Raw genomic sequence first — 17,735 nt, 5'->3', positions numbered from 1 at the left:
GGAAAGCAGAAAGCTGGGAAACAAGCTTTATAGCCAGTGTTTCTGATAAAAGCTTCATTTCTCAAATATGTAGAGAATAGAGTCAAGCTTATTAGAATACAAGCCATTCCCCAATTGATAAATTGTCAAAGGGTATGAACAGGCAATTCATATAGACATATGAAGAAGTGCTCCAAATAACTTTTGATTAGAAAAAATGCAAGTTAAAACAACTCTGAAATACCACCTCACACAAGCAGATTGGCTAATATGAGAAAAAAAGGAAAGTGATAAATGCTGGAGAAAAAATGAGAAAATTGGGACAATAATGCACTAATAGAATTTGAATTGATCCAACCATTCTGGAGAGCAATCTGGAACTAAGCCCAAAAAGCAACCAAACTGTTCAAATCTTTTGATCCAGCAATACCACTACTAGTTCTGTATCCCAAAGAGATCATAAGGAAAAGAATGTGTACAAAAATAAAGCCCCATTCATGGTGTCAAAATATTGGAAACTGAGGGGATGCCCATCAATTAGGGACTGCCTTAACAAGTTGTGATATATGAATATAATGGAATACTATTGTGCAAGAAGAAGTGATGAACAGTCAGATTTCAGAAAAACCTGGAAAGACTTTTATGAACCGATACAAAGTGAAATGAGCAGAACCATGAAAACATTGTATGGTATTAGCAACATTGTGTAATAATCAACAGGAATGACTCAGTTCTTCTCAGCAACATGACAGAGGATTAATGAAGGAAAATGCTATCCATATCCACATAAAGAACCGATGGACTCTGAATGCAGATCAAAGCACATTTGTTTCACCTATTTTATTCTCTCTCATGTTTTATCTCCTTTTGATCTGTTTCCTCTTCCACAACTGTGATGAATATGGAAATATATTTTACATGATAGCACATGTATAAACTATGTAAAACTGCCTACCATTTTCAGAAGAGGAGAGGGACGGGAGGTAGGGAGAAAAATTTGAAACTCAAAATCTTTTAAAAATGAATACTAAAATTTTTCTTGATATGTATTCGGGGGAAAATTAAAATACTATTTATAAACATAAAAATGTTTCTTTGCCAAGGCAAAGTAATTTCTCTACTACATTTTTCTGCGTAATAATTTCTTGTCTTTATAGACAAGTATAGTTCGTACTGGGGGAAAATGACCTATACTAGGGTAGAAAAGAGGATATAGATGCAAGAGTTAATTCAAAATCCAGAAGTAGGGAAGACAGACCTAGAAACAGAGAAGTGATAGGAACAGTATCTACTCAGTCCTTACCACTTAGGCTGGGCAAACTTTTCCTTAGGCTCTACCCCACTCAAGCTACGCTAGTTTTTCCTTGAAAGATACTGCAATCATCCTCAAGATTTAATTGACCCAAAGAACTAAGGCTTGAACCATTCAAGAAGCTTCCTGTTGGCTAGGTACAAAAGCCAGTAATGGGGAATCAGGAGATCCTCCCTTGATACCAGTGCCCAACCATGGCATATGAAGAGGCAAATAAGCACTATCCAACTGAATAAATGCTACATCTATGCAGAATATCTTTTCATGATATGGCTAAGAAAACAAACTGTGGGATGGTTTCATTTGGCAATATTCTAAATTTGAATCATTGGACTAGCCTGAATAAGGCCTGGACTATAGGCATGACAGGTTTTTAAGGGAAAACATTTCTGTTTTGAAAAGTAACTTATTTTCAAAATGTGTCATTATTAATGCTCTGTATTCTTTACATCATTGTTACTTTCCAATGCCCTCTCCGCTAATCCCCTGCCAAAAAATGGACCCTTTTTTGTAAGAACGATATGCAGTCAAGTGAAACAAACACACACATTGGACATGCCCAGTCATGTAGGCCTCACTCGTTACCTATATTCTACCACCTTTCTCCTGAGATTTTGGAAACATTTTTCATCCTCAGTCCTCTGAAGTCACGTTTAGTTAATGCACTGATCAGAATTGAATCCCTGGGCTTTTGATAAACCATAGTTACCTCTGCTGCTACAATCCATATGTTCATCTTTTTGATGGGTTTTAATATGAATGTGTGTGGGGAAAGAAAATAAAAGTTGATCAGGAAAAGAAAAAAAAAAAGAACTCTGAATTCTTTCAACATTGTTTTCCTGTACACTGCACTGTGGTCGTCGTGTAAATTATTCCCCATACTTACTTCACTCTGCATAAGTTTATACAAGTTTGATGATGTAATTTCCTTAAAATGCCATTTCTACCAAAATGAAAGTCACCATTAGTATACCTCTGTCAAAGGTGACACACACACACATACATATATACATTTATATATACACACATACATATGTCTACATATACACACATAAGAACAGTGAATGGATTTGAGATGAGATTTTTTATGTGATTTTACTTTTTACCCCCTCTAATAAGCTTTCCTTTACATATTTTTTGAAGACATACATCCAGGAGAATAATTACATTAAATGTAATATTTTGATTCTAAGTGAATAGAGCCTAAATGATAGCAGGCGCTCATGAGTGAAATATTGAATAGTAACTACAGCTGTTTCTTGACAGACCCTGAACATTCTTTAAAAAAAAAAACTTAGTTCTAAAGTACAAAGCACAGAGAGGGCTGCAAATTATTCTCAGCTTTTAGAACTGACCATGTTCACAGAATTACCAGTTTTCTGTAAAACACAAGACTTGAACTATGTAAAACATTAGAAGGGAAAGTAATCTTCGCTCTAAAATGAAAATACTAAAAAATAAATTGCTTCTTGCTAAAATAGGACTCATGTTTTGTTAAGCTATGGCAGTTTCTTTTTTTTTACAAGTGAAATAAATACAGATTAAATAAAGACTTTAAAAGAGGGATGCCAGAGTCTATACACCCAGTGGGTTACAGATGTCAGAAAGTAGTGGCAGAGAGCCACTCCACTTCCTCCCATGTCCAAAAAAATATTTGGAAGGAAAACCCAAAAGGAAAGAAATCTGACAGACATGTTCTCTTTGGAGTTTCCTGCCTCCTTATTTGCCAAGCCTCAGAGACCTCATCCTTTGTTAATAAAATTCACCAAAAAAAAGACTTTATGAAATGTCAAGTTCATGGAATGATCTTTATATAATAAAAGAATTTCTATGTAGTTTGAGTTTCCTGCCATATGCATTTTCCTACAGTGTTCTCTCGCTCCTCTAATATTCTTATAACATTTTGTCTGGATCTCTTCTTTGTCATTACCATTTTCTACCTTTTGTCATATTTATTTGTGTATATGCTGTATCCTTCCTACTAAAAATAATACTAGTGCAGCGCGTTAAGTTTTGCATAGTATTTCATATAAATTAATTCCTTCCATTCTCTCAAGAACCCTTTGAGGTAGGTGCTATTACATCACTTGTGTAAGGCCACAAAACTAGTAAATGTCTGAGGAAAGATTTGGAACTTAGAGTAAAGTCATCTTGATTTCAGCTTTAGCATTATATCAATTCCCTAAGTGTTTAACTCTTGCCTGCAATACTTCTGAATGCAACCTGATTAAAACGTAATTGGGAAATATTTAACAAATTCTTTAAAAAAATACAATGCACATAATAGTAATTTTTCATTATTCTAAGTCAGAGTGGATCCATTTCTATTTGTTTGTAAACACGGTCCTACACCACCTAGTTTAGATGATAAACATATGTAGGACAGAGAGAATGTCATCTCACATCTTTGTATTCCCAGTACTGGTATATCTCCTTGTATGTTGGTGGGCAATTCATCAGTGTTTGTTATTGGGAAAATTACCTAGAAAGCCACATGAAACATTTGCTATAAGCAATAAACACATGGGTGAAGAGACTAAGCCCAACACAAAAAAACCCAAAATTCATGCTTGGACACAGGTTTGCCAGGTAACCTTTAGAATATCAGCAAACTGGTTGTTTCTATTCCTTTTCCTGGACAGTGGCAAAATTACACACATGAAAAAAACACATATACAAAGCACTAAAGTTAAGGCCAACTTTTGTGGCCTTCATAACAATAGGAGAGAAGATTAAAAGATGGGTTTCAAAAGTTTGCAGTTACTAAAATTGCACCCGACACAAACCAGAATTAACAGCTGAAATGAAATATCTTTGTATTGACTCACTGAAGATAACTCATCTTTCTAGTATCTAGGAACTAAATATATGTTAGTGACAATAGGAAACCATTCATGATGTATATTCTGTGTGTATATACATGTATATGTATATGTCAAGAAAAAGAGATGTGTGTACATAGATATACATGTGTGTGAATATATGTAGTATACATTATATTTATGTATGACATAGTATACACATTACACATTTTTCAGATAGATAAAAAATTCCGTGGCCCAATGTGGTGATTCAGCTGGAATGAAATCAGTCGTAGTTGTGGTACTTCTGAGATCATGATATTCCATGAACTTCAATGATATAACATCACTATGAGAATATGTGTTAAAGAGATGGGACTGATAGATTTACTTATTTATGGCCAGGGAACTACTTGGGATCATGGTAAGTGCTGCATGATTTCCCAAGTGCAAGCAAGCTATGAGCTCAGTGATGGACCTATTATCTGTTGTCCAGAGACCAGCCTAGCTGACTTTGAAGAAGTTTGTCACCAGGATAACCACAGGGTGATAATATTTTCAGCCACATCACTCAATTAATAAGCATTTATTAAGCTCCTACATGAAAGGTACCATACTAGGCACACACAATGACTAATAACTGATTACTACATGAGTTTTTAACCCAAGGTCCATGTATTCACAAAAGGTCTGTGAATGATTTCAGAAGGGAAGTCAACATGGATGGAAAATTAAAATAACTCTTTATTTCAATTTAATTGATTTCCTTTGTAATCCTAACTATTTTATCATACACATTTAAAAACATTGCTCTAAGGAGGATTCCATAGGCTTCACCAGACTGTTAAAGGGGTCTATAACACAAAAAATGTTAAGAACTGACTTTTAGTCCACTATGTTATGGAGAGATTATGATCTATGTGGGTGGAAAATAGCAACAACAGTGATATTACTGTTCCCTGAAGTACTGAAAATTAAAGCAATATTCAGTAGTTCAAAATACTTTTGATAGACAAAGGAATTGAAGATTGGGAGAGCCAAAAATGTATCAGGGCCAGATGGAGAGCCTATGAGCCAGGAAGGTCCGGAAGGATGTTGAACAGAAGCATTGAGGAAAAGTAAGCTGTCAGGGAACACAGCTGTATAAGGATTAACAGTAGGTGTAAAAATACAAAAATGAAATGCAGTATTTCTTCACTTTAGGTCAGTACTTCTCAACCTTTACATCTTACAGTATTCCTCATCCTTATTGCTATAGCTTAAATATCTGTTCCATTATCCAAATATCAATTCTGCTTCCTTTCAGCATCATCACAGTTTGTAATGGCAAAGAAGAAAATAACACTAAAAGGGGGCATACAGGATGAAAACTCTCAGTTGGCTTTCATTTATCACTACCCCTAGATAGTTGTTTGGAGCTCACTTAACTCCCCAATCACTTTCTCAGCCAATAATCTTTGTTTTTGGAAGAATCTAATAATTTTAATTTCTTATATATGTATATAGTGTGTCAAACACATGGCCTAAAGGTCACATGCTGCCCAAAACACTCCTGGGTGTGGGCCAAAGAATTTAAAATGGAACTGGGAAGGACTTAACAAAATAAATTAAAAATACCAAAAATAAATAGAACTATGCAACAAAATAAACAAAATGAAACAGATAATAATTACATTTTAAAAAGTAAGTCGATATGTAGCCCACAAGCATCCTTATGTTCCTTTGCTAGCTCCTATTTCTATCTGAGTTTGACACCAGGACTATAGAGGTTGCTAGTACAGTAGTCTCCAAACCAGGGATTACTGCCTGATAGGCCTTTCTGAGTCTGAGTAATTGTTTAACAATCTTATCTGTTCTAATGCAAGACACTGCAATTAATATGTATGCTGTTTTTCCCCTCAAGACCTATGATTTTTTTTCCACGTAGGGATTCTCCAGTCAGAAAACCCCTTAAGCATGCAAATCAGCAACAATTCTGAACTTTTAGTCTTTTGGAACATTAAGAATAACTTGCTAAGGTCATATAACCAGTATGTCAGAGGGGGGGACCTGAAACTGAAAATAAATGAAGAGACAATAGGAGAATAGCTTAATTAATGAGTTCAAGTCAATAGACCTATACAAGCCAGATCCCAGGATCCTGAAAGACTTCATTGTTGATGCATTATAGGTGATTTTCGAAAAATCAAAGAAATATTGTGGAGGTAGAAACAATAAGATTTTCAACTTATTCGATATATGTGGTGGGAGAAAGTGAGAATTTAGAAATGAGGCTAAAACTGTAAACCTGAGTGCCTAGAATGACAGTGGTACATGCAATTGAAATATGGATGATTGAAAATAGGGGGGGCCTCAGAGTCATCACTATACTTCCAGCCTAGGCATGACAGGGAGACTCAATCCCAGACCCACTTGGTCCCACTACTGCTTCTACTACTACTACTACTACTACTACCGTCACCACCAACACCTTGGGCAAGTCACTTAACCCCAATTGCCGTGCCCTCCCCCCTGCAAAAAAAGTAGTAGTAATAAATATAGTCAAGAAAATTCAGAACAAAACACAATTTTTAGAATCACAGAATCAAAGAATTTAGATCAAGAAAGAATCATCTTCCAAATTTTACAAATGAAGAAACTGAAGTCCAAAGAAATAGTAAATGATTTGTTCAAAGTTAGTAACCAGTGCTATGATTAGAACTTGAGTATCCAGCCTCTAAGTATAATGCTCTTTTTACATCTGGCTACAGGGATATAAGCGTTATTCAGGGAATTCTTAAAATGCATTCAGCCATGCCTTCAATGCTTTCCACTTCACTCCTGCCTCCTGGTTTCCCTGGCTTTCTCAAGACCCAGCTCACGGCCTCCTGCTGAAGATCTCTCCTGGTCAGTCTTGGTCATTCCACGAATGCACAATGGAAATTAGAGTGTTTAAACTTTAACTGAAATTGTCTAACCTTCTTGAATTAAAGACAATGGCTGTTCCTGTTTAGACACCAGACCTATGGGTTTCCACAGTCAGTTTTGACTCCACTAAACCAGCATTTCTATTAAGAAAGTGTGCCTCAAAAAATAAGATTTTGTTAAATCTCTGACAAAAAATGATTTTTTTTTCCTGGGGTTGTCTCTCACTATTAAGAATATTCTGAAAATTCCAAAAGCTCCAATTGTGCAGCCCAGGCCCCTGGGATAAGACAGAACAGGACCGAGGATTAAGAAACACAGAAATGAAAGGGAAGAAGAGGACAGGGAAAATGATTAGAGGAGAAAGTGAGCCTGTATCCAAGAAGCCAGGGATCTGTGAGGAACTTAGAGCTAATATTACAAAAAAGATAAGAAAGCCAGCTGGAACAAGAGAAAGTAAGAGCCAAGAGGAACCCAAGTTGTAGCAAGTATTGAAGAATAAAGAGAACAGGAAATTTCTTGAACCTTTATATTATAGTCCAGGGAGACAACAGGTGTGTGTGTGTGTGTGTGTGTGTGTGTGTGTGTGTGTGTGAGAGAGAGAGAGAGAGAGAGAGAGAGAGAGAGAGAGAGAGAGAGAGAGGGAGAGAGAGAGGGAGAGAGGGAGGGAGGGAGAGAGGTCTTCCTGGGAATAATATCAGTGAATTAGTGAGGCCAATGAACTAATGGGAATAACAGAAAATATGGAAAATACAGGAGGAGACTGAATCCTCTTCAACCAATGTGAATATATTTTAAGAATCCTTAGGATGGGAAAACCCCTCAAATTCTTGGATTGTTACCTGGTAAAGGGAGAAAGAAGAGATGAAGTTTACAAAGATATGTCCACTATTTCTCCTTTATCTCACTCTTGCTTTCATATCTCCTTCTAACCATCTGGTTACATGTTGATAGTATTGTGCTGAACAATATCCAATTTTATTTAGTAAACTAGAGTGAAGGGTGGGGCAAGATGCTTTAATAGGAATTCATGTGAAAGACAGTATGATATAGCAAACACAAAGCTGGCCTTGAAGCCAGGAAGACCTGGGCTCAATTCTTTTCTCTAAAACATACTGGCTGTGTGCCCCTGGGCAAGTAATTTAACCTTGTTTGCCTCAGCTTACTCATCTGTAAAAATGGGCTGGTGAAGGAAATGGCAAACCACTCCACTGTCTCTGCCAAGAAAACCCCAAATGGGGTCATCGAGAGTCAGACACAACTGAAATGCCTGAACAACAACAGGCTCTCTAGGCAACTCTCTAAAACTGAATTACAGATAAGGAGCTGACCTGCATTGTTAGATGGAGTTTCTTGATTTGAACTTCCTTAGAGTAATCAAATAACAGGCCCAATACCTATCTATGCCTGGCAGATGAGTAACACTTCTGACCCCTATTGAGTTTATGATCAACTGTATTCACTTTAATGTAGATTGAGACTATATTAGCATTATGAAAGTTAACACCGCATTATGAAAAACATGGGTTCTAGGTCAAAGAAAGTAAAAATATTACAGTAATCTGTGCCATTTCAACCATATCTAGAGGATTCTGCCCAATCTGTGCACTTCACTCTAAGGAGGACACTGTTAAACTGGAGGCTAACCCAGAATACTGAATGAATTTGGAAGCTACGTCAAATGAAGAATGTTTGGGGGAAACTATGGAAGAATTAGCGTGAAAAAGAAAGAAAAAAAAAGGCAAGGCATCTGTGGAGTGGGGTGGGCTAGAGGGAATAAAATACAAGTGTATCAATGTAGAAGAATTGCTATGATGTCTGTGTAAAGGTAGATTTTTTTGTTGGTTTGTCTTAATATGGGGAAAATAAAACCAGAATATAATGAAACCAAATGATATAACTGTAAAAATTTTTACTACATCTATTATTCTGAGTTCTCAAACTTAGATAGAAAAATATTCAGTGGTTCATAAGTTTATCATCATAAAGAAGCTTGTCCAACTTGACATTAAAAATTACCTAAAATAATATTTTATCAATTTTTATTTCTCCCCAAAATATTATAGAAAAGTTAAAAAAACTGCAATATTTTAATCACTTCAAGCAACTCTTATCTTGTTATCTAGGTTTTTATTTTCCTAATGTCTTTCCTTGGCACTTTACTCATTTTATCAAACTCAGAATTTTTGATCAAAATAGCACACAATATGCTGATGGAACATGTCCTTTGAGCTCCTTGCAGATGTAAAGGACTTTCAAGCAAGGATTAATTCCTTCTATAGAGCATAATCACGCTTCCTGAGAAGCAAAAGAGATGCATATAGCATACTGTAATGGAAAAAGCCTAATATGAATTGAGTTAGGATTCTGAATTCTATTTCTGACACTTAGAAAATGAGTGATTACGGATGTCACATAAAAACTCTCAACTTCAGTTTTCTTAAATGTAAAATGAGGTTAATACCTATAGTGTTTTTAAAATAATTTTTATTTTTCCCTATTGTTTTTGTGATTATCAAATCAAGTAAAGGAAGTAAGTATTTATTAAGCTCCTACTATAAGCAAGGAACTAAGTGAAGAACTACAGATGCTTCATTATTTTTGAGTCATTTCAGTCACGTCAGACTCTGTGTGACCCCCTTTGAGGTTTTCTTGGTAATAATACTGGAGCGGTTTGCCATTTCCTTCTCCAGCTCATTTTACAGATAAGGAAACTGAGCAAACAGGGTTAAATGACTTGTCCAGGGTTACACATCTGTACTGGTAATTAGAGTGGGACTTTTTTACTGTTTTCTCTTTTGGAGCATTGTTGTAGTCAAGTGCCTTTGATAAGTCTGGACTTTGTTTCTTTGATTAAATCGGGAGTCTTTGATGACCTGCTTATGACAAGGGAAAGCCTAGTTCACATAAGTTTGAGTCTCATGGTTGTGACGCCCTTTGACCCTGAACAGGGTATGTAAACTCAGAGGTTAGCGTTTTGCTGGGGGCTCTCACTCACTGGAAGAGTGTCATGTGATTTGACCAGATGAGACTCTGCGTAGCTGCTGGAGCCCTCTGGCTTTGAAAATGCGGATGTTGGTGCCTCTCTCTCTCTCTGGTAACTACGTAATTCTTTGGTCAGACTGCTAGAGGCCTGTCTGTTGATAACTGTGTGTGTTTGCTTAGTTTATATTGTTTCTGTTTGTAATTTCTGTTTGTATTTGCTCTGAAGTTCAGGGTACTGGCTTTTCCCCTTGAACTAAGTGAATGATATATGTATGTTTGATTAAAGTGAGATCGTTAACCCCTTAAAGTTGCTTTCCTTAGAAAAGCAGAACAAAGATCCTGTGCTAGCAGCCTTCCTGTGTGCTGGTGTTGGTCTTACGCCCCCACAGCAGCTGCTAGCCACACTGTTGTTACAACATCCAGTAAGTATTTGAGTCCAGATTTGAACTTTCATTTCTTCCTGACTCTAGGCCCAGAGAGCTATGCATAGTGACACCTAACTGAGCATACAGAGAAAGGCAAAAGACAGTCCCCCTGCTCTCAAGATGTTCAGTTTACTGGGAGAGACAACCTTCCAGGAAAAAAAAGTGAGTGTTTGTGTATGTCTGTGTAAACAAGATAAATTGTAGACAATAATCAGAGGAAAGACAATAGCATAAAGGGGGTTCAGAAAAGCCTTCTTGCAAAAGATAATCTTTTATCTGGAACTTGAAGGAAGTCAGGAAAGCCAAGAGAATATTTTAGGCATAGGGGACAGGCAGTGAATATGCCCACAATCAGAAAATGGGGTATCCTCTCCAAGGAATAACAAGGAAACCATGTCACTACCTTACAGGATTGTTGTGAAAATCATATAAGATAACATAATATATGGAAAATACTTAGCAGTCTTTAAAGTATCATATAAGTACATATTATCAAAGTTGTTTTTCTTTATAATGTTGTTACTGTGTGTATGCATATATATATATGTGTGTGTGTGTGTGCATATCTATGTGTGTGTATGTGTGTATATATATATGTGTGTGTATATATATGTGTATATATATATATATGTGTGTGTGTGTGTATATATGTGTGTGTATATTTATATATGTGTATATATATATATATGTGTGTGTGTGTGTGTATATATATTTATATATATATATATATATATATATATATATATATATATATATATATATATATATATATATATATACTGTATGGGTTCCCATTTCAGTTTGCATCAGTTCATACAGGTCTTTCAATGTTCCTCTAAAATTACCCCTTTCACCATTTCTTATTACATAATAGTATCCTATTACATCCATGTGCTATAATTTATTCAGCCATCCTCCAATTGATGGGCACCCCCTTTAGTTTCCAGTTTCTTTGCTATAAGACCAATTTGAACAAATGTGAAGAGCTAGGCAAGTCTCAAAAGAGTATAGCACCTCCCCCTCCTCCTGTGGACCAACATGACTTACAGCCCGGGCCCTGATTGGAAGTTGCTTTGGGCCCCTGACTCCTCAAAAGCCATAACTATGGAAGACTGAGAAAAGAAAGTGTTCACTAAAGTCTTTGATACAATCTGTGGTTCAACACCAAAAACAGATAGTTTTATTGATAGAAGTGACAATAAATAATATGAATTATCATCTTCCTTATTATTGGGCCCTCAGGACCATTGGGCCTTTTGATTTGCTCTTTAGTTGAATCCTCCTATGTATGTTATTTCCCTCTGTTAGAATGGCAATTCCTTGAAAGGGGGCACTGTCTTAGTTTTTTGTCTGTGTCCCCAGCGCTGAGCACAGTGCTTTGCATGCAGTAAGCACTAAATAAATGCTTTTCCATCCATTCATTCATAAATTCTAGAGATGTGTTTGTAAACGTGTGTGTGTGTGTGTGTGTGTGTGTGTGTGTGTGAGTGTGCACAGAAGCACATGTTGGCTTGGTAATACAAGTTATCCTGATCTACAACTGAATCACTGGCCATGTTTTCATATTCCTTTCTACAAAATGGTGGCCACTGCTTGCTTTCTTCCTGTCACTCATCAAGATATTGAAATATTCTGTGCTCACTCTGAGAATCATGATATATTAGCACAGGTCATTATTTACATTAATAGAAAAATAAACACTGCCAGAATCTTCCATGATCATAAATAGTTCACCCCAGAATTTAACATTTCAGACTGAACTTGATATCTCTGATACCACATATTTGAAAGGCTGTTATGAGAACTGATCTAGTGGGGAAATGATTTTATTCTGAACGTTTGTACTACTACAGAGAGTTGGATACTAGTGTTTTGAAAGGGACCATTGTTGAGGAAAATATTATCTAGGATAAGGCATTGGAAGGTTGAATTATTTGATGAGAAACACCATAGTTATTTCATAGGCCCATTAGAGTCCCCAATCCAGTGAATCACACATTGTTATGTTTTCCCCCTTCCTAAATTTTTGTTATCCCCTTCGACCTATGACTAAATTTTTCAGACTCATTTACAATGGAAAGAATCCTCGTTTTCTGTTTCTTTCCCCTTGGAACATTCCTACTCCATCCCTATTCCAAAGATACACCAGCTTTTGACCCTGTAAATATTTGGAGAGACCTCTACATGAACCACCAAGGACCCTTAGGGATCCCTAGATCCCAAATTAGGTTAAAAAATATTAATCTGTAAAGCCATCTGAGGCTATGAGAAATGATGTCTGATACATTTCTGTCACAAAAAGAAAGTATATACTTGTGGGAAAAGCACTAAATTTGGCATCAAGGAACCTGAATTCTCATTCTGGTTCTCCTATCATGTGCATTCAACTAATTCCTTGGCACTTTAATTCACTTTACCCTTACTTCACTTTACCTTTCAGAGATGCTGAAATGTCAAAGGAAACACTTTTTAACTTCTATATACTGGTGATAAAATTACTTCATAACCTTCTCTAACCTTTCTAGTTTTCTTACACATTAAGTCTCCCCTTCCCATTTACTCTGTGAACTAATGACGCTGGCCTCCTTTCTGTTTCTTGAACATGACATCCATTTCCCTATGCCAGGTATTTTTGCTGGCTGTTCCTCATGCATGGAACTCTGTCTCTTCTTCTTCATCTCCTCCTCCTGGCTTCTCTGTCTTCTTTCAAGTCCTCTTTGAAATCCTACCTTCTATGGGAAGCCTATCCCCGTTTCCCTTAATGCTAGGTCCTTCTATCTGTTGATTTTTTCCAACTTACCTGGACATTGTTTGTACATAGGTGTCTACTTATCTTCAAGAGCAACAGCTTTCTTTTGCCTTTCTTTGTTATTAGCACATTGCCCGGCATATGGTAGGCACTTAATAAATGTTACTTGATTTACAGACTGACTAACTTGAATCATTGAAATCATTTTATAACACACAACAGATCCATAATGACCACAAAATGGGCAGAGTGGTTTGTATTCAGTCTAGAGTGGTGATCAGAAAACCCCCTGAAGAGACTGACATAAAACATGAATTTTATAAGGATCATTACACATGTAAGAGCCCAAAATATTGAGCTGTTCTTTGTGATCTTATTTGTACATAAAAAATACTGGACACAAGATATGTAATGTGGCATATATAAACATTCAGGTACAGTATTTAAACTAAAGTGCATGTATGTATGTATGTGTATGTATACATATATACCTATACTTTAGTTCTCCAAGCTGAGGAACTAGATTTTATAATTCAATCCAGGCATTGTTAGGCTCTAAGGAACTAATTCATCCTGACCAAACTGACTAAAAAAAACAAGAATGAAAATGTATTTATTTTAATAACAAATATTATAGATAGAAAGGCAGAATGTTATTTGTAAAAACAATACTGTAATTTGGAATCAAAGAAACTTGGGGCTGTGTGACATTCAGCAAATCACATATACTTTTTGATACTCAGTTTCCTCATTTGTAAAAGATGGGGAGAGGAATGCCTATGGTACTGAACTCACTACATTGTTATAAGGATCAAATGGGAGAATTATGCAAAGCCTTTTATAATATAATATAATATAGTGGTAGCGGCAGCAACAGCAGCAGTAGCAGTGGTAGTAATAGTAGTAGTAGGTAGTAGTAGAGGTGATAGTCGTAGTCATCGTCTTAGTAGCGATTATAAAAATGACAACTGCTGAGATGACTAAAGTAGTCGTGGCTGCTCAGGATATTGTCTTTCAAATTGGGAAATCTATTTGGAAAACCAAATTAATAATAGAAAGCTACTCAGGTTACCCACAGAATAAGAATATAGGAAATTGGATCACTTTACTACAAAATGCCATTTGGCCCTTTATTGTTTGAAGCGTTCTCTACCCCTTTTCTTCTTTTTCTTTTTTTTTTTTTGAATTTATCACTCCTACATATGATGACAAGGTCATTTTGGAGGTGAAGATACGGAAACGTAAGTAAGAGTGGATCTCTCCAACTGTCAGCCATAAGAACATAGATTCCCTGTACAAACATACTGACCTTTCTCATTACTTTTCAATTTTCTTTTCTTCAAAGAGGCTCAAAAGGTTTTCTTGAGCTTAATGGAATATGTAATAGATTTTTAAGTATTTAGAAGAGTTGGGTTAATAATAATAATAATAATAATACTTATATATCACTACTATGTGCCACGCACTGTGCTAAACACTTTACAAATATTATTTCATTTGAACCTCACAACCTAGAGAGGTGGGTACCATTATTATGCCCATTTTAAAGATAAGGAAACTGAGACAGAGTTTAAGTGACTTGCCCAGGGTCACACTACTGGAAGTTGAACTCGGGTCCTGATTTCCTGAGCCAGGCATTCTGTCCACTATTCCACCAAGTTGCCTTGTTTAAATGCTGTTTATAACCTGTGTGACCTTGGTCAAGTCCTTTAGCTTCTTTGGGCCTCAGTTTCCTCACATAAAATAATGAATGGACTCATCTAGACTCTAAATCATGGATAAGCTCCCTGCCAGCTCTGATTCCTATGATCCTAATGTGAATCTTGTGGTTCTGATTCACCCTTTGCCTTATTTAGTAACTCATCACTTCTGCTAACATGACTAGTACAGATCTCTTGGGAGAGGCAGAAAGTATCAAAAAGTGCTCATCCATCAACCTGCCACTGGCTTAGCAATTCACAAAAAGTATCAGGAAAGAGCAACACAATAGGCAATCCAATTCCCATAAGGTTCAGACCCTCGGTCAACAAAGAGTAAAAAAAAGAAAGTAGACAAAAAGAAAAGAACAGTAAAGAAGGAGATTGGTTTTTGTTTTTGTTTTGTTTTGTTTTAATTCTGCCTTTCTGGAGGTCAATTCTTCATCTGTAAAACAAAGAGACTGGACTAGATGATCTCTAAAGTGCCTTTCAGTTCAAAACACCTTGATCCTATGATCACCCCAGCTTCAGCTAAGGCTGTTGGGGGCTGTCATCCATCTGTGAGTGTGACTAGTTTGCTATGCACTGGATAGTAGTGATATATTGTTTTAAGTAACAGGTGATCTCAAAATTTTAAAACCTAAACGATTATCTTTTTGGTGTATCCACTATCAACAGAATGTATACTAAAAGGTTTAGCTCCCACGAAGTAAAGAATGAAACACTTCCTCTCAATAGAGAGGTAGGAGACAAGGGGCTAGAAATGCTGTATATGCTACCATATGAGGTTAATAGTTTGGCTTCTTTTGTTAAAAAAAGGATTCTATTGTTTAACATGGGGAATATCAGGGTATGACTATGTAATAAAAACAAAATGCACCTATAAAACAAAAATAAATGAAAGGTGCAATCTCTAGGGTAGGATTTCTTAATTAGAGTCCCTGGATAGGTTTTAGGGAGTCCATGAACTTAGATGGGAAAAATGCATCTGTATTTTCACTAACCTCTAATTGAAATTTAGCATTTCCTTCAATTGTAAACGTAGGCAACAATATACATGGGTCCATAAATTTCACAAGATTTCCAGAGGTCCTTCACATACACACACGCACGCACGCATGCACGCACGCGCGCGCGCACACACGCACACAGAGTTAAAAGCCCTTGATTTAGGGTCAGCTAAAAATACCTCACTTTATGTATTTCTTAGCAAAACTTTCATTTGCCATATGCAACAGAAAACTAAGTTTGTGCTCAGAATGCTTGATTTACTGCATCATCTAAATTAGTGGAGTTGAAAGTAATATTTTGTCAAGATCATCCTTCTTAAAAAGAATTATAAAAATGAAAATACAAACTGAGTTATCTTGGTGCAGTTATATATCTGTGTGACTTACTATCTGACTAAATTTATCCATCGAAAGTTAATAATTAGTAAACTTAACAAAATTGCTCTTAAGAAATCAAGTTAAGATTTTGTTTCACATTATTTCTTTATACCATGAGAATTAAAAAGCTGTATGAATTACTGGTATCCCTAACCCACTTATATTTTGCATGATAATTGACCTATGTAATGTGCTTTCATTTCCCTATCATTTCAGTTTGCTTTTTAAGAAAACAAAATACATTTCCATACATATTTTTTTCTCCTTTAATTACTAGTCCTAGTAGGGTTATGTTTGTGTGTTGAAGATAAGGCTTTTTTAAATGGCATTAGACATGGGTAATGGCCATCTGACTATTATACTCCAATAGGCTGACAGGAAAGATTTGAAGTAAGATTTTACAATCCTGAGTTACATTCCTATCGTCCTCTGACTCTTTATGGACACAAAGGAAAAATTCTGCCCATGAATGAATTAATGTCATGCTGTACAATTTGAACTTAGCGTGTTTCCATAACCTTTAATTTTGCCTTCATTTTCTTTTCTCCCTTAATATAAGATGACTCTAAAGTCTCTATTACTTGCCTAGGGGACTGGGATGAGAGCAATGTCTTGTGTTACACAAAGGGCACGGCATTGCATAACATGCCCCTGCCGTGACATAACAAAGAACAAGAACACGGATAATTGTAGACAGTGGTCCCCAGGGGAAATTTTTGGAGGGGGTGGGGGGGAGAAGGTAATAAAGTTTACCTGTGAGCAGAAAGGTATGTGGAGAGTGGGAAAAACAAGGGGAGGCTAGTCAGGGTGGGGCCTGCAATGACAGCATCCTCTGCAACAGCAGCAAAGGCCAGAAGAGACCCGGGCTAGGAGAACGGGGGAAGGGGTGGAGGCGCAGTGCCTAGAAGGAGGCAGCTGGGTGGCGGGGGAGGGGCGAGCGGTGCATCCCCCGGAGGGAGAGGGGTGGGGCCGCACGCTAGTACCTGCGCGGGCTCAAGCGCCCCAGCCACTGGGTCCCCGACTCCGAGGTGTTCCCGGAGAAGATGCTGGTAGCTCAGACAGTGCTTCACAGCGGAAGGCATGTTCCCCATGGCTGTAATGCTGCCCCTGCGGGCTGCCTGCCGTCGCAGCTGCAGCGAGGCTCAGGGCCCAGCTTGGGGTTGGTCCTGGAGTCCCCTCTTCCACAGCCCGAGCCTCGGGTACACAGCGAGCACCGGAGGAAAAGCATCCACCCAGCGCTGCCTCTTCCTCCTCCTAGGCAACCTGCTCTCACCACTGAGCATGCCCAGAATTATCAGCGCAACCCCGCAGGTTCCCCTGTCACCTGCGAGGCTCATCCCTGGGGAAAATAAAAGAAAATGCAGTTCATTTTAAAATGATTCAATTTAGTGCGACTCAAAACATTTACTAAGTGCTTCCTAACGGGCACGGCTCAAGGAGCAGTACGATGTAGAGTTTCATAGTTAGGAACACCGAAATTCAAGTGTGTCCTCCG

General features: G+C 37.1%; 1 protein-coding gene across 2 annotated transcripts in view; it reads right to left on the bottom strand.

The window, feature by feature from the left end:
* HMGCLL1 (3-hydroxymethyl-3-methylglutaryl-CoA lyase like 1) overlaps positions 1-17,331 on the bottom strand; it is a 293,745-nt gene extending 276,414 nt beyond the window's left edge. For both annotated transcript variants that reach the window (XM_036765723.1, XM_036765724.1), the window contains exon 1: positions 17,224-17,331. In XM_036765723.1, coding sequence (XP_036621618.1) covers positions 17,224-17,331 — 108 coding nt within the window. The remainder of the gene's footprint in view (positions 1-17,223) is intronic.
* Positions 17,332-17,735: the final 404 nt, after the last annotated feature.

Source organism: Trichosurus vulpecula, chromosome 7, assembly GCF_011100635.1.
Source record: "Trichosurus vulpecula isolate mTriVul1 chromosome 7, mTriVul1.pri, whole genome shotgun sequence".
In the NCBI taxonomy this organism is placed as follows: domain Eukaryota; kingdom Metazoa; phylum Chordata; class Mammalia; order Diprotodontia; family Phalangeridae; genus Trichosurus; species Trichosurus vulpecula.
The sequence above is the reverse complement of the archived record's forward strand: the minus strand, read 5'-3'. Positions and strand labels throughout refer to the sequence as shown.